The following is a 21,918-nucleotide window of genomic DNA, read 5'->3' on the forward strand; positions in this document are numbered from 1 at the left end:
TTAATGTTGAAATAAATTATTTATTTTGAAATACTTCAAAATATAAGGATGCTAAAGACCTGGGTTTAATGGCTAAATACAGGCCTTTTCCTGGATACACTCTAAATATATATTATATTATTAATCAGGCATTAAATCTACTGGTCAAATAATGACCAGGGTAATGGTCATTATGTGACCATGCACCAGGCTGTGTGGTGACAAACAAGTGTGTGTGTGTGGAAACAAGATGGCAGGCAATTCCAACCCATACGGACCCCACATTTCCACAGACTTCCTACTACACTGTCTAATTCCGCTCTTTCTGCAGAACATATTCAAGTTGGAAGACGACACTTCAGTATGGCAACAACTGTGCATTGAAGCAGAGAAACATCAATACCTAAATTACAGAAGACTAATCTGGATGATATTGAATCCTCTTCTGATAAAATCATGCACAAATTCTTGCTTTCTGTACAGTTCCAACTGTGTGCAAAGATCATCGGTTTCTAGTGTATTTTTTCCTATACAACCACAAAGAAATTACATACTGTATATGGAACATTAGCATGGAGGAGGTAATGTAGATAATTAGATGCAAAAGTGGCTTCTCTATATATCGTTGTGCGTGCATGTGTGTTTGTGTAGGATCCGTTATCTGGAAACCCGTTATCCAGAAAGCTTTGAATTACGGAAAGGCTCCCTCCCATAGATTCCATTTTATCCAAATAATTCAAATTTTAAAAAATAATGGCGGCAATACAAGCCTAATGGGTTTTATAAATATTTAAATTATTTTTAGTAGATTTAATATATGAAGATCACGGAAATTACAGAAAGATCATCCAGAAAACCTCAGGTCCTGAACATTCTGGATAAAAGCTCCCATACCTGTATAATGATGTGTAGGTGCTGCACATATAAATCTTTACAACATTCATACAAATGTGAACAGCAATGTTCAAAGCAGGCTCAAGCTGCTTGTGAGGGAAACCAGTTGCTAAGGTGTTAAGCAGGCCTCATTCCACGTTGTGCCTACTGCAGATATCTGTCTTTGTGAGAGAAGAGGTGCATGTGTTAATTGAGGACTAAGTGGACAGAGGAATACTGTGTTAATTAAGGATTGAGAGGTATTGGCACCATGTTTTAACAGTAGAGAGACTAATGAATGTTCCACTGACCCCAAATGTTCCATATTAAAATGGTTTCCAAATGAACTGAAAGATTGGCTCTGTTATTGACAGTTTTGTTATATAATAGTTGAGGCTCATAGAGAGACCTTTACCAATAATCTATAATGAGTGCAATTAACACTTGCAATGAGATGTGCCCAGTGGGTGGGGCCATAGCATGCCATATATATATATATATTTTGATATAGTGATGTCCAGTTAAATATTTTAACATGACAGTCACAAGAAAGTAAGTATATATTTTTTTCCTTGGTTATTATTCAGACATTATATATTTTCAGACATGTGCAAAAATAAGTTTTCCCTGGGGGCTATATATTAGAGTGTTGGAGATAAGTTATGTAGTATGCATATCAAGCCACACCTACGTGCCCCCAATAAAAAGGGATGAGCTGCATTTTAGGGTGTTTTTGTTTTTTTATTATGTTTTTTTTGTTGAAAAAAACCATAATAGTTTACATACTGTAATTTTGATACTAGCCTTGTGCTGCCAGAGTTAAAATGAAACTTTGAGACAGAGCAAAAGAGTCTGTTCTCATTTAGCCCATAAGAGCACCTTAAAAGGATTATCTTTTGAGTAGAAAAACGGCTAAATGATTAGAAAACAAGTATTCCTATGGATTGCTTGAGCCCTTGACCTGCAGCACCATTATCTCAGTGGCAGGAAGCTGCAAGCAAAGAGGCAGATATTTCCCTTTGCCAGAGATAAGGCGGTGAAATGGCGAGGATGCCAAGTGTGCAGTCTGATAATGACATTCCTTGGCTATCAACTAAATACTGTTGTGCTAGACCCACTGAGGATTGAGTCCTTTCTATTTCTCAAAGGATTTTTGGCTTGTTGGGCGGCTGCCATAAGGAGAAATGGGAACGTTATATCAAGGATCAACACTCCACAGGTCTATTCGACTGGCTACGGGAGGATTTAGCGTCTCTGATTACATAAAGAGATTTGCGGTAATGTCTGCACCCTGAAACAGCATTGTGTTTAATGGGTTAGCAAATTTTGGAACAAAATCAGGGGAAATGTTAGAGATCCTTCTGTGTAGGATAAGAAAGCGGCCACTCATCTAGTACAATACAAAATGATACATTGTGATACATTTCTGTCAGTAGTTTCTATTTTAAACATAGTGAATCTAAGCTAATGTTTGGGGAATATAGCTGTAAAATGAACCAACCCTCTACAGAAAAAGCAATTCAGAAGTTATTGATTGCTACTGTACTTTTTACTGTCTTGACTGAAACTTAAGCTTGTCAAAGGTTCATGTAGAGATATTTAAAGTTATGGCAGGTATTGTTCATGTTATTTATTTCAATGCTATTGAATACAATATATTTACTGTTTCTTGGCTTTGTATACATGTCTGCTTTTAAAAGTGTTTTTGCGGTTGCTTTCCGTTTACTGTATTTTACAGTTTTTCAAGTACCAGTTGATAATTAGTTATTTCTCACCAGCTGTAGAATATTCAGCGCTACTGAGCATGCTCCCTGAGATTTAGGAGTCTCCATGGGTCTGTAAGCCACCCCTTCCATACCTGTCACCTGGCTTTTTTTATTTTTGTTTTTATTTTTACTATAGAGGGACGAGTGTGCCCTTCCCCCAGGCTGCAGCACCAGACATGGGCCCTTGGTTGCCTGTACAGAAAGTATGAAATTGATTAAATAGATTGGCCAGTTGGGCCTATGTTATCAAATTTGCATTTATCAAGTTCAGATTTCTGGAAGTCATTCAGGATTCATAAATCAATGTTTAATCAATAAAAGTAAGCTTTTCTGGAGTATGCTTTTCAAATGTAATAGCAGACGCAAAAGGGTCATCCTTCTCATGCTATGTCTGTTATCTACCTATGAGGAGAACTGCAGTTTTTGCTTGTAAATATTACACTACACTGCAACTTCAAAGTATGGATATGGCACAAGCTCCATAGTGTGGGAAATTTAGACAGTGATTCTGCAGTTATTAATTACATGTCACTTAACTACTAGACCATTTCTATCTTGCTTCTGTGGAGATAGACATCCACTCATGGTAACCAGTTGAACCCAAAGAAGAAGAGGCTTGTGCTCTTTCCCAGAAACAGACAGTAAATAGTCATACTATCCCATGGCCAATAAGGGATTCTTCCCTGCCAAGGGGTGTAAATAATAGAACCACTGGCACAACTAGCAGCGGCTGGGCCTGGGTGCATTCAAACACTATTGTCTGCATTGTTTAATTACATTTATCATTATATGTATTGCAGCAAAAAATATACTGAAAAGCATGTTTTAGTAAAAAGCCAAGTTTATTAATGTATCAAAGATTGAACAAAAAGAAAATGAAGAGAGTTTGGCCCTCATTTTGTAATTATTCTCGGTTGATCATCTCTTAGATGTTTCTTCAAAGAAGCATTGCTCTTAACTGATGTAAGACAGATTTCCATTAATAGTCTTTTTATGCAATCTAGTGACAATGTGGAACACCATTAGCCTAGCAAATGAAAATTAGAAGCCCAAAGTACAAAAATATATGCAGAATTGCATCCATCCAAATTCTGTTCATACAGGTACTTGTGTTTTTGTGCCAACTTGTCAGATGCTTCTGATTTGCTGAACAAGATGCAAGGTGCCGAGTACAAGAGGCTTTAGATGGTCTTACTTGCTCTGTGGATATCTCCTAATCTCCTGAGTAACTTGAAACTTGTTACAAATATCTTTAGGTTTAATACAGTGATGAGCGAATCTTTCCCATCTCGCCAAAAAATTTGCAAAACCATGGAACAATTTGTGTAACGGTGAAAACTCGCGCAACACATTCAAGTCAATGGACAATATTTTTGCTGTCAAGGATAACAGAGCTCCATAATTGACTCAATTTTTTATATATGCTTCACATACATATCAGGACTAATTACTACTAGCCATTTGCTATAAAGATATTGAAAATGAGCACATCAGAATGTGAATATGGTGTTTATTTTGCAGGTGGCATAGCAGGGCATGGAGGGAGGAGCATGATGTAGGGCTGACCATGGAGATGTAAATGTATAGACCTGTCAGTTGATAAAACTATAGGGAGAAAGCAAAAAGCACAATCTGCAAAGCATAGGATGTCCTAAACCTGTAAATATATCATAGCAATGCAATCTACACACATAATCACTTACACGTGGATTCCATGGTAGGCGTTCCATTTTCACATATTCTTCATCCCGTTACTTTCAGTTAGACAATTATTTTAAACACTATAAAGTTCAAACTTCCATGGTTATAAGGAGCCCATTAACTTTTCTATTGCGCAGAACAAGATTTCATTACATGAATAGAGTTTAGGCCTCTTATGCAGGAATGATATTGGGAAGTGAAACAATAACCCTCTGGGGCCAAGCAAGTATTCTATATACAGAGCCGTAACTAGAGGGGGCGGGCCCTGGCGCGGGTCGTGCAGCCGGGCCCCGCCCCCTCCGTACGGCTAGAAACGGCCGCATTAGAACAGTGGCGTGAGCTGCCGGGGGCCCTGAGGAGGTGCGGACCCTGGCCCAATCGCACCCCCTGCTCCCCCGGTAGTTAGGCCACTGTCTATATATAGTATAAATATAGTATAAATATAAATACTTTATACTCTTGATATCTTGATAAAGGCCTGAAAATGTGACCAAAGCATTAATTTTGCACAAATAAAAGGATTTTTAAGTTATTGCTGTAGATGTGCTTGCTGAACTGCCATTTGGCAGAAGAGATGATGATGATGATGTATATCCATCAAGTTAATTCAGTGAAAGCATTGTGTCATTGTCAGATAACTAGCATGACCCAATGGCAGCATAAATAGGAAAGCATGTACAGTATGAAGTGAAGCTTCTGACTTAAAGGGCATCTAAACTCTCTGTAAGCGTATCCAACTATGCCCCATAGTTCTCGTAAAAGACGCAAAGAGAATTCTCCAGTGAGAACCCTGTTTACAAGCCCTACATCTTACCATTAAGTTATGTTTGGATACAATTGTGTAATTTTAGCTTCATGATATTAAGCATTTTTCACTCATTCGGAGGTGAACAGAATGGTGGTTTAAATGTGTTTAAAGCTCAAGCTCTAGTAGCATAGCACATACAGCCAGGGATTCTCATTGGAGGATTGTTTAGCATTTTAATAGACTATTAGACCTGAGCTGGGGAAATGTTTTATCTGCGGTAAATTCTGGACTACATCTCCCAGCATACCTTAATGATTAATAACATGTTAAACTATATTGGCATTTGCAGTCAAAAGAAAAAGTATCCAGGGTAGTATACTGTATATAATCAAAAGTTAGGACCTGGGCCTAACTCCCTTTTTTATGGACATTCTTGTATCCATAAATCATGAATTCTTATCATGTGTGTTTAACATGAATGTAAAATATATAAAAATCATTGGAACTCAGTTGTGTAGGCAAACAGCCAATATTTGACAAAGTACATACAGATGAAGCCACTTGGATTTGTGAGTTAAATGCGTCATGACTCAGAGTTAATTGAAGAAACTGTGTTATCTAAAGTTATCTTAACTCATTTAATGCATTTAACCTTTTCATTAGCATACCAAAGCACCATTGTTCACAATGGTGAATGCTTTAATTAGATGGGATGTTGTGTCACAGTTTTCTGTGTTAAATGAGATAAATGGGATATCTGTGTTTAGTTATTCTGTGTCAAACAGACAAACCAAAGTGGCTGCATCTGTATGAACTCACTCATACTCAACCCTAAAAATATTCATCAGAAAATAACAGGGCTCGCACTAATAGCAAGACTTCATTCTTACCTTGCCATGCTGCATTCCCCTTTAGGGCCAATCACTTTTCAAGACTAATAAATGAAACAGTGACAGAAGAATGAAAGACAACTGTAATGTCTGTCTTATCAACCAGTCAGGGCTTGTAATGACCTCTATGATTTCACATATATGCTATACTGATGAAAGGGTGCTACAGCCATCTGATGCCAGGAAAAAATTCTAAGCAAGCACAGCATTACAGGGAAACTGGAACTCTTTTAGTTCTAAAGTCTATTTAGGGCAGAGGATTTTAAATTTGTTTTCACTTAAGCCTCCCTTTGGTACTTATAATTTAGTTAGACCTTCCTCGACCAAAACATGACAATTGACTATAGTGTTTTTTTCCCTGAAATTATCTCGCTCTCTTTCTTTCTCTCTCACACTGTCCTCACTGTGAAGAACCACCTACATTGCTTCAAATAAAAGTTATTTTCCTCTAGTCTAAAGGGTGTGATGATCTCCCTATATCTCCCTATAATGCTCTGTTATGTACTTATAAAGAATAATCATGTCCCCTCTCAAGTGTCTTTTTTTCCCCAGAGAACACAACCCCAACCTTGACAGTCTACCCTCATAATTTAAATCTTTCATCCAGGCTTAGTTGCACACATCTGCACTGTCTTCAGCACATTAATATCCTTCTTAAGGACTGGGGCCCAAAACTAAACTTCATACTCCAGATAAGGCCTTACCAGGGACATATAAATAGGCAAAATGATGTTGTCATCCCTTGAGTCAATGCCCTTTTGTATGGAAGACAGAACTTTATTTGCTTTAGCAGCCACAGAATGACACTGCCCAGAACTAGATGACTTGTTATCTACGAAAAATCCAAGATCCTTCTCAGATAAGGAAATCCCCAACATATTCATTATTTTCTGAATAAGAGTAATGTGTTGATGCACTTTATCTTATGGACTATTTTTATTTAGGGTTTGTAAAATAACTCTCAAGCATGTCCTAAAAAATGAAAAAGAAAAAGGTTCTGTTTTGTCCAACCCTAATAAACCAGATTTTAGATTAACCTCCAATATGTTTCTTGCCACTTTATCAGTTTTCAAGTTCATACTAATTGCTTCTGTAAGTGAATACCAGTTGGAACTGACTGCACAAATTTGGCTTGTAGTCAATTTTTAATGAAATACAAGACTGCACACGGCTCATAAGGACACACTGCCATTTTTAGAGTTGGGAGCTAGAATACTTTCATTAATGCCTCAAGTAAGTCTCATGCAGGGGCGTAACTATAGAGGAAGCAGACCCGGTGGCTGCAGGGGGTATAGGGGGCCCCATAAAGCCCTAAATGAGCAATTTCAAAATGTATTGGTAAAAAACAACCTCTGGATATTTTAGGGGCCCTAGAATTAATTTGCTGTGGGGCCCTATAATATCTAGTTACACCACTGGTCTCATGTGATAAAGATTAGAAAGTGGTCTATACACATAAACAAGAAAGCGCAGGGATTAAAAACTGCCTGGAGGAAATGATACTTCTAGGGCTCCTTTTGCATAATTTGCTGGCGAATGCAATTGGTTTGCACCCTAACACTATTGCTGGCAATAGTAGCAAGGCTAGATCAAAAATTTCCCAATTTGCCTAAAAGCCAGAAAAATGAAAACAAAACTTCAATGTAATTTATTAAAATGTGACACTTTGGAGGTAATTTACTAAAGTTCGGTCGGGTTTTTTGGTGCAAAACTCGAATTTGTCATTTTTTTTTTTTAAAACTTGAATTTTTCCGGGACTTATTAAAGTCCGATGCTGCAAAAAGCCAGAATCTGAAAATCTGCCATCTCAGACCTGCCGTAGTTGTATATAAGTTAATGGGAGAGGTCCCTATCCTATTTGGAAGTTTCTGTGGTCTGCACCGGAATTAGTTTTTTGGAAAAAGCCTGAAAAAAAATAGTATGATTTGGGAAAAACCTTAGAAACCTCAGATTTTATAGAGAGTTTTCCCCTGATCCAATTAAATTGTGATTTTTAAATAATAAATAAGGTCCAATCATGGATTCTAGTTTGGTTGGACTTTTTTAATCTAAATAATCAGAAAAACTCGGCTTTTAGCAAATAACCCTCTTTGTGTTCCTTAAACATTGCAGCAGGATTTGTAAATATGTCCTGATGTGTTTATTTTAGTACATTATTTTATTTCTTCTTTATAAATGTCTTCTGCACGTGTTTGACATCACTGGTCCATTTGCTGGAAAATCTCTTCTTTGTGACATCCCATCAGTTTCTTTCTATAATTAGCTTATTGGACATGTTTACTTATTTCACGTCTATAAAAGGATTAGGTGTACATTCTTGTTGAGATGCTCACTGTGCTGCTTACATTTTAGTCACAGAAGAAACCTTATCCAATTTCACTTTTGCTAATAGCTTCTGTTCCCCCTCTCAATAATCAATGCTCATCATGTGTGGCACAACCTGTAAGTTTAAATATTCATAAACAAGTACTTAGAAGACAAATCTGTAAGTAAGAGGAGGCAGCCAGCTTGAAATACGCTTCATAATAGGGGAAGCATGCCCAGCTAATAAAAATTGCATGGGTTTCTGGACTACCATTCCATTTGAAACCTGCACTGTAACTAGTAATCCAGCGACATCATTTTTCACTAAAATACTTCCAAAAAGTCTAAGTGACCACTTCTGTACAGGTATGGGATCTGTTATCCGGAAACCCAGTATCCAGAACATTCCAAATTACGGGAAGGCCATCTCCCATAGGGGTGATTTACTAAAGGGCAAATCCCTAGCGAAAATTCACCAGAAATCCAATTCGCAGGCACATCGCCAATTTACTAACAGGCTTAGAGGACAGTTCGCTAGTGAAAGAGACCGTCATGTAGCGCAGATTCGAGCCCTATTCACCAGGCACATTTTCACTCAGGCGAACGATCGTTATTCCGCAAATTCACTTAAGTGCAAAGTTTACAGAGATTTACCTCTTTCACCAGAGTTTATATTATTGCTGGTTATTATTGCCAGAGTTTACAGAGATGTACCTCTTTTGCCCCATTTATATTATTACTGGCGGAAAGCATTTTCAAGAGATTAGTTGCCTGCAATCAGGGTGTCAAGTTAAATGGGTGCCCCAGGCAACCGATACGTGTCCCCCCTTCCTTGTGTGAGCATGCGCACAAACGAGTAGAAGTAGGAGAGTAGAAGTAGAAGAGTCTGGGAAATTGTTACAACTGCTGGTATTTCCAGGGCCTGAATTAGGCAGAAGAGGTATGTTTCTAGCACCCCCTCACATTTGCGCCCTAAACACGAGCCTCTTCTGTTACCCCTAAGTCCAGCCCTGCATTAGCATAGACAGGAGGAAAATAATCTCCATGTGTGCCTCAACCTTAATGTTGTCTATGATAGACATAAGGAGGCTAAGCTAAGGCAAAGTAAATAAATGCATTTGAACCTCATGTGTTACAGAAAATAACACAACATACTGCAGGTATGGGATCATTTATCTGGAAACCCGTTATACAGAAAGTTCCAAACTATGGAAAGGTGATCTGCCATAGACTCCATTTTATTAAAATAATCCAAAATTTCAAAGATTATTTCCTTTTCCTCTCTAATAATATGCCTCACCTAAACGGATCTTCAGCCAATGGTAGATTCTCATACCTGGGTCTGCTAGTTGCTGACTCGGTCTGCAAAGTGTTGGTCAGCAGGTTTTATTAGCCTGTGTTTGGCCAGCCATGTCATTATTCTGATTTCTATGCTATAGGTTATTACTAGTCTTTACATTGCATGGTAAATATCCAGTTTTAAGTTAGAGATGCACATTTTAAAAACTTTTTGCAGAACTAAGTATCTTATACTAGCTGCTGCTATTATATTATTTTTGATATCATTTTTCATGTTATCATCTGTACTGATCCAAGGTACTTGAACCTCTGGCAACAGTCATTATTGGCTCAGCTGGCTAAACAGTTCCACCTATTACCCTGGCCATCTCCGTGTCCGCTACGTATGGGTTAGCTCCTCTCCTTTGACCCCAGACAGAAGACATTCCCCTTTTCCAAAAACTTAAATCAGCAATGGAAAATCACGGATAGTAAACAAATGCACCTGGACCCGCACCCCCCTCTTCAGATTCAGATTAATACAAAATACATTAATACCTTTGTTATTTTGAAGTTAATTAGGTATAAGAAAAGCAGTCACAATATGTGGGATTTTGTTTGAGGCATGTATTATTTTTCCAGGTTCTCAAGTTGCCAACTCATTTTTGCATTGTAGGTACAGTAGACTGTTCTGGCAGCAAACTCTAGCTATTCGGCCAAAATATGGGGGCGAGCCCATATTTTTTTAAAGAAAGGGGCAGGTCAGTAATGTTTAATATATTTACTTGCTACTCAGAAAGCAGAATTTGACGGTTTTATAGTTAGCATGGCCTGTAGACCAGTACAATTATGGTGAAACTTAATTATGATTGGATCTGGAGGACCTCAGCAGAAACACAAATGTAGAGAAACACAGAACTATGTTCTTGCTTTCTGTTTATGGCTATTATTATAAAGTGCAGGGGCACACACAAGATTTGTTGCCCAACAAAGTTTGGGTATCATTTGACTAATGCTCAACCATACTTTACATTGTGTTGAACTACATAATGCAACATACCTGTACTATCAAGGGTGAAAGCCTTTGTAGTGCAGCAACATCAAGGTTGTGTTTCTAACGCAGTGTTACTTAACAAAGGCTTTTTGCAACTCTCTAGGGTGAATTAATGCAAGAGAATTCCAAAGTGATAATAGTACCTGATCTGTGATAATCTGGCTACACGTGATTAGTTATTGCAACTAGAGCTGGAAGATCCAAAAGGGACATACACCCTGCAAATAACAAAGTAAAATTGCTCAAAGTGCTCTTATACTTTTAGATTTCATGAAATTAGCAGTTTTTACACACCTGGCCTACTTGGATGAGGGCTGGACACCACAGTAAATGCTTCTTTTACTGAAGCAGGAAGCTTTTTTTTTTTTTAAAGCTACTTTCCCATTATGTGATTCAAGTAGACAGGTATTGTAAAGAGATGCTTCAGTAAAATAACGTTTGGTGTCCTGCCCGGGCCAGCCTTGAGCCAAACAGTAGGGCTCTCACCTTACTGCTTTAAGGTAGGGTATATGTTCCCTTTTGCTTCCTAGACTTGAACAATTCCCTGCTCCCCCCCCAGCCTAAGTCTTACCCTCGGGAAAATGCCCCTAACCCCTCATTGTAGATTCAGCGCATCGGAGTTCACTGGCACCATCTTCTTCTCTTTGGTAATCTTCATGAAATAAGTGCTGTATCGGCGCATGCGCAGTTGGAGGCGTCTACCGATTTTTTAACCACTGCACATGCTTTGAAAGTCACAGAAATTACAGAAGCGCTGGAAGAAGACCCGAAGAGAAGAAGATAGTGCCCGTGAACTCCAATGCGATGAAACTGCAACGAGGGGTAAGTAAAGAGTTCGGGGCATTTACCGAGGGTAACACCTAGGCTGGGGGGAGCAGGATCTATGTAGGGTAGGGGATTTTTATATAAAGGGTTTGGTTCTCCTTTTATAGAATGAATGCTAACAGTAATTGTTACAAAGTGAACATCTTCCCTGATACAAAAGAAAGCACACTTCTGTGCACTTCACACAATATTCAGAAATCTTAAAGGGATTTTGTCATGGGAAAACATGTTTTTTTTTCCAAAATGCATAATTTATTAGCACTCCTTCAGCAGGATCCTCCATTGAAACCCATTTTAAAAAATAGCAAACATAACTAGACATGTCAGTTTCTCAGGTGCCCTCAGTCATGCACTGCAAATTGGAGAAATATCACCCCCCTCCCTTTCCCCCAGCAGCCTGCCAACAGAACAATGGGAAGGGAAGATAGGAGAACAGTACAATAGCAGTTATAATCCAAGTCATGACCCCTTCATTTACATTGAGTAAGAGAAACAATAGCTTATCTGAAAGCAGTTCCATTGTGAAGTGCTGGCTCTTTCTGAAAGCACATGTCCAGGCACAATGACCTGTGATGGCTGCCTACAAACCAATATTACAGCAAAAAAACATAAAATACCATTTTAAATGGTAGAACAAATTACATGCAATGCACACAGTGTAATTTAGTGCAGGTATGGGACCTGTTATCCAGAATGCTCGGGACCTGGGTCTTTCTGGATAAGAGATCTTTCTGTAATTTGGATCTTCATACCTTAAGTTGACTATTAAACATTAAATAAACTCAATAGGCTGGTTCTGCTTCCAATAAGGATTAATTATATATTAGTATGGATCATGTTTAAGTTACTGTTTTATCATTGCAGTCAAATAGGAAATCATTTGTAAAAAGTGGATTTGGTTAAAATGGAGTCTATGGGAGGTGGCCTTTCTGTAAATCGGGTCTTTCTGGATAACGGTTTCCAGATAACAGATCCCACACTTGTGATAAAAACGATATCACAAAAACCATGATAAAAGATGGCCATAAATGGCCACTTTTGGTCAGGAAAGTTGGCAGATTTAAATGATACTGTGCAATCATCTAGACAAGTATGCCAAGTTTGAGGTGAATGTTTTTGACAGACTATAGTGCAATCCTGTCAAAATGCAAATGATCTTTGAAATATAATCTATCAGTCCACCATGTTAGTAGGTGTTTACTTCATTGGCAGATGAGGAAGTGAAAAGGAGACCTTACCTTAGAATGTGCGGCTGGCAGTCGTGTTCTCGTTGGCATGCATGCTTGCACTCGTCTTGCCTTTCTCATATTCTTGCATTTGTGTCATGGTGCAATTGCTCTTTTTTATCTGCATCTGGTTTGTTACGTTGGGTTGTGATGTCATTTTCAAATATTAATACCCTACATAGATCCTGCCCAAGCCTGTTTGTGTGGTTTGCTGGTATTTGTTGTTGCCTTACCATTTAAACTTGAATCTTGCCACCTACCTCACAGCCTTGCCTGTTTTTGGTTAAGTTTTGCCTGGTCTTTACAATGTTTACACTCTGACCTCTGAAATGAGTAGGTTCCCTGGTGGGCCCAAAAGAGCTATGGTGAAGACTGGAACTAACTATGCTAGCAACCCTTTCCTTGGATTCTAGTCTAGATCATTACAGCTAGTCTAGGTGGTCATGCACATGTATTTCTACCTGTATCCGTCAGCTGTGGCCACAGGCCAATCTGTCAATGAAAGATCACCCAGTTTATGGCAATCTTTACTCTTGATTGGTGTAGGACAGAGCATCCCACTGACCAGTATCACAGCATCGCTAGGTCAGAGGGGGAATAAATACCTGATATAAATACTAAAAACACCTATCAGACATAGCACAACTGAATAATAAAGAAAAACTTTTTTTTAGTGCCAGCCTTTCTCCATCTTCTCTAAAGCTAGCTTTGATAAAGTAGGTGGTAACCATTCTACAACAGTATTACTTAAGCTTCAAATCAAGTACTATACACAAGAAAAATGCATATTGGCTCTAAAGGCTCTTGTCACTAACCTCTTCACATTATTACATACCATATTTAAATTACATTAAACTTGCTAAACTTTCATTTTATTTCTTCTTTGGTTGAGATTGTTATGAGAGAAGAGAATGGCCTGTGTAATTGCCTGGCCTTTTAAAAATGCACAGAACACAAAGGCAGTGAAACGTTTCAGTTTACAAAGATGTCCGAGCGCCAGATATTTGTATGGCTCATACCCTTGACATTGTCATCTATTTTTAACCACAAGTGACAGCCAATTTGACAAGCTTTTCAGTTCGAGACACATGTTGTTCTTTCTTTAATAAGGCTGTTTCCAATAAAAAATAAGTTATTTTTTCCCATGCATCAAGAGACTGCCTGCCTAATTTGAAAATGGTATAATGTCAGTTTAACTTGTTTGTTTGTGACAGGGAAGATGTCAGGGGTGTTAAAGATGAGATTTTGGAGAGCTTTGACTAGTTCCTCTAAACATTTCAGCTTTTAGCCTTGTCAATTCTTAACATGCTTATCAATCAACAGCCTCTCAGGAAAGAATTTAAAATGTCTCAGTGACGTCAACAGACCCCCCCCAAAAAAATGTTATATGCCAAGTTTAGCCAGTTGTTTAGAGGTCTTGCAGTGCAGAGGCCGATAGTGTAACTTTAATCTGCTTGCAGTCAAGAATGTGACGCCCATCCATCTATAACTTCCAGCGTAGAGTTGCAGATTGACTATAAAGCCTCGATACAGAACAGGAATTAGACAAAAGATTACATGCATTAAGGCCGACACTCTGAATTGGCTTGGGAGGAAAAATGAGTAAGGAAGACTCGTTAGCAACTTGTTTGGCTAAAATGTATGAGAATAAATTTGAAAAATCGAAATCCGTAAACAGGTCTCCAGGAGGGGTCAGCAACGTGGAGAAAAAGTTGAATCTGCTAAATGAGAAAATGGACAAGCTTTTACATTTTCAGGAAGATGTTATGGGAAAACTGGAAAATGTGCATCACAACATGGACATGTTGGAAAAAGGAATGGACATGCTGGCAGTATTACGTGGGCCCAGTCAACAAATTCTTCCTGAAAACATTGAGATTATTCAGAGTCCTGGACACAGTTCTTGCTCAGAATTAATAAGACTGCTAAAATCTATACACGAGGATTCTGTGATCCACAAAGAGAAGTTAGACAGTCTAGAAAGGATGGTGTCCACGATGGAAAAGGTGGTGGCCTTTGTGGGGAGTACTCTTAGGAACTCCAAAATTGTAGACTTTATTCTAAAGGGTACTGTACCATGGAAAAAGGAGTCAAAAGATGAGGTCAGTTCTGAACTGTTTACGGTTTTGCTGATATGAAATCAAGGTGTATTGTGTGAAGCTCTCTATATACAAGCATGGCAGGCATTTGTTAACTGCAGTTCAAAAATCTATAGTTATTTAGAGCTAACATTAATACTTTTAGTATAAAGTACCAAATGTCCTTGTTATTTTAAGTGAATGTATTTGGTGTTTTCTCTAGGCTCACTCACTTTTGTCTTTGCCAAATAGATGCCACTAAAAAGTCAACCCTGTGACAAGTCATCAAGCACATGGGTAACGCCGTATTTAGAGACTTATGGATTTGCAAGTTAATATCTTATATGTCAAATGCGGAGTCTCTCCATCTTACCCTTCAATGAAAAGACGTGCATATTCTTTTTTTATTTCGCCTTACTTAACTTGATTTGTATATTTATTCACTACAGTGAATTTTAGAAGGTTTATTAAAATAGCATTTACTGTCCTTTTTCCATTTGACTTATTAAAACAGTAGTTCATTCAGGAAGAATTTTGAAAATCCAGGCATTGGTTTATTTATATCAATTATTTTTCTTGTGCTTAATGGGAAAAGAGAATTTATTTTTTAGACTGTATTATTTTATTATAAAACATTTCTGCTATTTTGAGTTTTTGTTTATATGAGATGTGTATTTATGGTCTACTTTGGAGTGAAAATTAGTGAAATTGTGTGTTGGTAACAGGTACAATATTTTTCAGTTATTATTGTTTCCAGGAATAAAACACAGACATCAAGCATTATTTACTAATGGCATATGTGCAAGGGGAACAAAATTGGCCTAGTTAGGGCCATCCATGTTTCACTTGCATCCATGGGAATGCTGGTGCAGAGGGCAGTGCTGTGAGCATGTTTGAATGATGCACAAGCTACGAGGCATTCTGGCTGATGCACACTTAACTCCCCCTATGGATGCAGTGTAGTGACAAAAATTGGGAAACATTTAAAAAGAGCAAAAAAAGGGTGCTTTGTAACCTTTGCTTGCACATTTTACATGTGCCTGTAATTCATGATCAGCTAAAAGCACACTTTGGACACCCCTGCAAAACTCTATCAGGGGGTTCTGTAATTTGCAGAACTCCACCTATCATTGATCTAGCAATCATTGTCCCCTGCTGGAGCAGATGCTGGGAGCTGGAAAGACACTGGTTAGACATACAGTACCTGCTCTAATCATCTTAATGATATATTGACTTATTAAACTACATAGAATTGCACTTTGATGAACAAGTAGAAATAATAGCAATTAGTAGGAAAATCTATATTTACAATATTTAAATAAAAAAAATCTGAACTAAAGAAATAAAATATGAAAGATTTTAACTAACCCACTGTATAAAAGCCCTCCCTTTCAAAATTTAATTTTGACGTACATGTAAAATCAGAGAATAAGTGCAAATGAAAATACAAATGCTTTTCAATGTTTTTGTCTAATAGTTTCCAAATTTAACAGCAAACACTATTTTTTCTCTAAAACGCCTGCTTCCAAAGGGAAAAAAACCCCAATTTGTTTATTAGAGATAACATGTTTCTCTTTGGTACTCCGCTCTGAAGAATCAATAAACTCATACCATCAAAACAACCGCCATAAGAAAAAAACATTAGTTATGCACATATCAATTTTTGTATTGGCCACATGAAAGGTTGACGAATGTAAACTGAAGCCAAACCGTAATTTACATATGTAAATAAGAGCACAATCACCACAACAGCATCATCAGTCAACAAATATGTTTTTCCCTCAGATTTCCAGATCCTTAGGGTACAGAATCAGCTGAAACAAAGAATTCCAAATCTTGCAAACTTTGGGATTTTGCCAAATTGTGAACTAAAAACTAAAACAATAAAACTGATCCAAGTGCACTGCACGGGAAATTAGACCATCCAGCAGACTTCAGAGGCTTTGGGGAAACCTGTTGTTGCAAAGAGATCTACAGTATAAAAATATGCATGTATTGGTATATGCATGGTTGTTAGTAAAAAGCATATTCTCTAAGTTCTATAGGGTAATTTACTATTACATGGTGCAGTGAAAAGTATAAAAAAATGGATGTGCCAAATCCAATCCAAATGCTATTCACAATGGTTCTTGTGCCCATACATTCTCTTTGATAGCTGAACTTGCTTTTAAACAAGATTAAATGAAAAAAAATATCTATACAAACAGTACTGACATAAAAAGAAATACAGGTATGGGACCTATTATCCAGAATGCTCAGGACCTAGGGCTTTCCGGATAACGGGTCTTTCTGTAATTTGGATCTTCCCACCTTAAGTCTACTAGAAAATCATGTAAACATTGAATACACCCAATAGGCTGGTTTTGCTTCCAATAAGGATTAATTATATCTTAGTTGGGATCAAGTACAAGGTACTGTTTTATTATTACAGAGAAAAAGGAAATCATTTTTAAAATTTGAATTATTTGATTATAATGGAGTCTATGGGAGACGGCCTTTCCGTAATTCGGAACTTTCTGGATAATGGGTTTCCGGATAACAGATCCCATACCTGTACTTTAATAAAATGTATATTATTGAGCATTAAGGTGCAATAACTAAACTTGGTTCTTCACTGCAGATTGGAGGTACTAAGAAAATAAAAATTGTGTACGTTGTTGTTTTATAACAATGTCAAGTGTTTGGAAAAGGGGAGAAAAAAAATTCGGAAAGCTTTATAGTCTTTAATATTTTCAGGGGCCTAGGTCTTCTTTCTCTCACAAAGCAGCAGTTCTGCCATTTTGGTTGGCAAATCTTTGTAACTAAACATCTTGACCCCAGTGGTCCAAGATCCAATCTAATTCACATTTTTACATGACTGCAGGATTAAGCAATTAATATGTTGGTCATTCAGGTTTAATAGACAAGAAAGCCTTGAAAAAGACAACACAAATGACTCTATAGCCGTTTTCAATATATTATTTTATAAGAAGAAATAGATATTTAGTGACAGAAGACTTCCCAGAGCTGCCTAATAATTTGAGATGCATAAAACCAAATGCAAATATATCAAAAAGGGGTTTTTGAGTATGATTTTCCATTACTGTTTTCTCTAACACTTTGCTAGGCCAAAGATAAATCTGAAGAGAAAGAAGTTAAAACAAAGCCTGGACTTAACAGAGGAGTGGGTCAGGCTGAGGCACAGAAAGTAACTGAAGGTAAGAGTTTTTCATCCCTAAAAATCTCGCTTTAGCAATATATAGTTCTCTTATTACTCATAAGAAAATAGATGAAAACTACCAGCTCTAACTGAGCTGCCATCACAGTAGTGTCCCTTGAACTAGATATTCAGCAGATACCAGGCTTATACAATTTCACTTTAAATAAATACCTCACTACAAAAGAAATAACATAACTTACCTTTTTTGACTACCTTTAAATAAAGCAGCTGGATAACTGGAGACCTACTTGCTTGAGTCACTGACTGAGCATGGGATGTTATATAAAATAGCAATAATAAGGTGACAGGATGGGCCAGGCAAAAGACTAAGACAACACAGGGTTGTACATAGAGGGGCATTGATAACTGACATATATGTTTACACAACAGATCCTACAAGGTCAAAAGGTTCATGCAGGTAGTAGGCAATCACTGTAGAAATGTATTTAAAACAGTGAGGTTCTGAAAAAGGGAAAAAAGCATAAAACATGAGAAGTAGTTCTTCCTAAAATGCCCATCTGTAGTTTAAATAAGCTTGTATTCTGTATTGCTAAGTGTAAAGTTTGCTTTTTCTTCTACTATATGTAATATATATTAATGTTACAGATAGCAAAAGAAGCAGTGCTCTTGAAGATCTGAGCCAAAAAGCTGCACAGAGTACAACAATCAAATTAGATTCCACAGTATCAACACAAGAAGCATCTAAATATTGTGAAAATGCACAAGGCTCCAAAACATGTGTGCAGAAGATGGAGAAGGAACAATTTGGGGTGGCATCCCAGTACAACCAAACTACGACCAATCAAGTCATAGAGCAGAGCACCAGACAAAAGGACCAGGCTGTGACCAATCAACTAACAGAGCAGAGCACCTGTCAAAAAAACCAGGCTGCAACCAATCAACTAACAGAGCAGAGCACTAGGCAGAAGGACCATTATTCAGGAACAAAGGAGGAAAATCATAGTGCTGCATCCATCAACAAATCTGGTTCGCAGTTAAAACTCAAACAACCTAGTAAAGAACAAGTTATAAGGTACCAAAACATGACTATATTGTGGGATTTATAAATATTACCAAATATATTATATCAACAGTTATTTTGCAGGTTAACTATACAGGCATGGGACCTGTTATCCAGAATGCTCAGGATCTGAGGTTTTCTGGATAAAGGATCTTTCCATAATTTGGATCTTCATGCCTTAAAGGGATTCTGTCATGATTTTTATAGTGTAATTTTTACTTACACTGCATATAATTCACTCTACAATATATAATTTAATTCCTAACCCAAGTGTATTGTTTTTAATTGTTATATTGGTGTGTAGGCAGCTATCTCAGGTCACTTTGCCTGGTCATGTGCTTTCAGAAAGAGCCAGCACTTTATGATGGAACTGCTTTCTGGCAGGCTGTTGTTTCTCCTACTCAATGTAACTAAATGTGTCTCAGTGGGACTTGGAATTTTACTATTGAGTGCTGTTCTTAGATCTACCAGGGAGCTGTCAGTGAGCTGCAATCTGGTTACCTTCCCATCACTCTGTTGTTAAGCTGCTGGGGGGGGGGTGATATCACTTCAACTTGCAGTACAGCAATAGAGTGACTGAAGTTTATCAGAGCACAAGTCACATAACTGGAGGCAGCTGGGAAACTGGCAATATGTCTGCTCTTTTGAGAAATGTATTTCAGTGCAGAATTCTGCTGGAGCAGCTCTATTAACTGATGCATTTTGGGAAAAAAAAACCATCCATGACAGTATCCCTTTAAGTATACAAGTAAATCATTGAAACATTCAATAAACCCAATAGGCTGGTTTTGCCTCCAATATGAATAAATTATTCTTATTTTGGATCAAGTTCCATAATTCAGAGCTTTCTGGATAACAGATCCCATACCTGTACTATGTTGTCACTGTGCCGCTTATACAGTCTATTTAGATCTATTCAGGTAACATTTCCACACTGTTTTGTAATGAGCTAGCTGGTAGAATGGAACCCTTTTGATAAACCAACATGTGGTCTGATGTCATGCTTCAAAAGAGGCCAAATACAGCAATAAAATATGTTCTTTTTATTAGGGCAAAGATTCCAGGTGAAAACTCTAGAATAAGTTACAGGGATAAGAATAGTCTTATAGCATAGGCTCTATACCCCAGAGAAAGAGACGTTAGCCCAGCGTCAGTGGGAGGACAAGGTGAATTCCATAACAGCTTGACTCTTCCAGAAGAAAAGAGAGAGAGAGAGGGATGAAGACCTCCCTTCACCTGGCAAACTCAACAGTTTGAAATACTTACTCTTCTACTCACCAGAAAGCATCTATCACATGTATGCTTAGTTTCAGTGCAGATTTGTAAGGCACCTGTAAAAAAACCCACTTGGTAGGAGTTAGAATCCCAAACAGACCTCTTTGTATGTGTGGCCTGTTTAGAATATAAACAAAAGTGCCGGGCATAAAAATGCACAATCCCCTAGAGGATTTCAGATTTAGAATAAAATAACCCAGGCAATACTATGATAGTCACAAGAGCCACAGAGACAGGTTGTAGAGTAACCTGGAGAGATACTCAGGGTCTCATGAGACCAATCCGATTTCCTCCCTCCTGTAAAGGAACATGTGTACATGTAGGAAATTCAACCATCCTATATCATATGAACTTCCTCAATGTTCTGCATTATTAAAATGGCAGGGGTTAACCCTGCGGCCATATGCCTTGTGTGTCAGTATGATCCACACATTGACTATATTAGAGGTAGCTGAATCCTCTTACCTCGAGCACCTGGCTGCCCACCATTGGGCGTGCAGAAGATGTGCATAGGCATCAATTGCTCAAGCACTTGACTGGACTGATCATAAGGATGTTCGAGTAAGCATCAGAAGGCTTCCAATCCACCTACTAGATCTACTGTGTTAGATGAATGAACCTCCTGGTCGGATGACCGAAACCTGCCAGGTCAGGTACTAGGTCCAGTAAACTAGACCTAATGGGAAAGGTCAACCATCCGACCGGGAAAGGTGAACCAGACCTACCGGGTCAGGTGGACTATGCACACTGGGTCAGGTGAACTATGCACACTGGGTCAGGTGAACTATGCACAATGCACTGGGACAATTTCGGTACCGATGACTTCATTTCCCCAGTTATGCACCAATGAAATAGAAGTAGGAGAAGTGCACACACCTCAAGTAACGCAAGACTGAAATAATCTTCAAGACAGTCCTTAAGACATTATGTCGTGAGGCAATAGAATGGGTAGAAGCCATAGGTATGTAACCGTGAGGATGCAGATTGAATACTGGTGGTTCAGGAGGACACAGACATAAGTAGAGGGAAGAATCAACACTCACTAGATGCTTCCATCATTTGCAGTCTAAATCAGTACCCATCTGGAAACATGGATACACCATGACTAGGAGACTGGACACTGGACAAACTGACTCTAAGTCTGTCTTCTAGACACAGAGCAGAAACCTGGCTCTTGGGCCACAGTGATGTTCTGCTTTGCCGGCAGTATGACTAAAACAGTAATGTTCAGCCTTTACCCATCATGTTTTATAACATGGCAATCTAACTGCCAGGAGATCTTAAATGGGTAAGATTTAATAACAATCAAACTTATAGTTACGCAACCCTGGTGACTGAACAAGGGTCATCAAGAGGGGTGTGAGGTGTGTGTCATGACAGTAAGTTTATTAGTAGTATGCGTCATAATTCTGTGTGGCAGTCACCACCTACAGCTCTTAGTAGGGACTAAGAAGCTATCCAGCTAAGGGCACAATCAGGTCTGGACTTCCAAGTACAGACATGGGCGTAACTACTGAAGAAGCAGACCCTGCAGCTGCAGGGGGGGCCAGGAGGCATAGGGGCCCCATGAGGGCAAAATAATGCTGAATTTTCAACAGGTGAACCTCTGGACATGCTGGGGGCCCTAAAATCAATTTGCTGTGGGGCCCGGTAACATCTAGTTACTCCACTGTACAGAGGGGTACAATCAGCTCCCCACCA

The 21,918-nt window shown here is 38.3% G+C and overlaps 1 protein-coding gene across 3 annotated transcripts in view; it reads left to right on the top strand.

Annotated features, from left to right (window-relative positions):
* The first annotated feature begins 1,959 nt into the window (after window positions 1-1,959).
* Window positions 1,960-21,918, top strand: part of LOC108715487 (myosin light chain kinase family member 4) — a 36,956-nt gene continuing 16,997 nt past the window's right edge. The window contains exons 1-3 of one of the 3 annotated variants that reach the window (XM_018260679.2): window positions 1,960-2,129; window positions 17,829-17,919; window positions 18,528-18,954. In XM_018260679.2, coding sequence (XP_018116168.1) covers window positions 2,037-2,129; window positions 17,829-17,919; window positions 18,528-18,954 — 611 coding nt within the window. In that variant the 5' untranslated portion in view covers window positions 1,960-2,036. Of the gene's footprint in view, window positions 2,130-14,052; window positions 14,747-17,828; window positions 17,920-18,527; window positions 18,955-21,918 lie in introns of those variants that run through there. The other 2 variants (XM_018260677.2, XM_018260678.2) reach the window with 2 other exon arrangements.

This window comes from Xenopus laevis, chromosome 4S (assembly GCF_017654675.1).
Source record: "Xenopus laevis strain J_2021 chromosome 4S, Xenopus_laevis_v10.1, whole genome shotgun sequence".
NCBI classification, from domain to species: Eukaryota; Metazoa; Chordata; class Amphibia; order Anura; family Pipidae; genus Xenopus; species Xenopus laevis.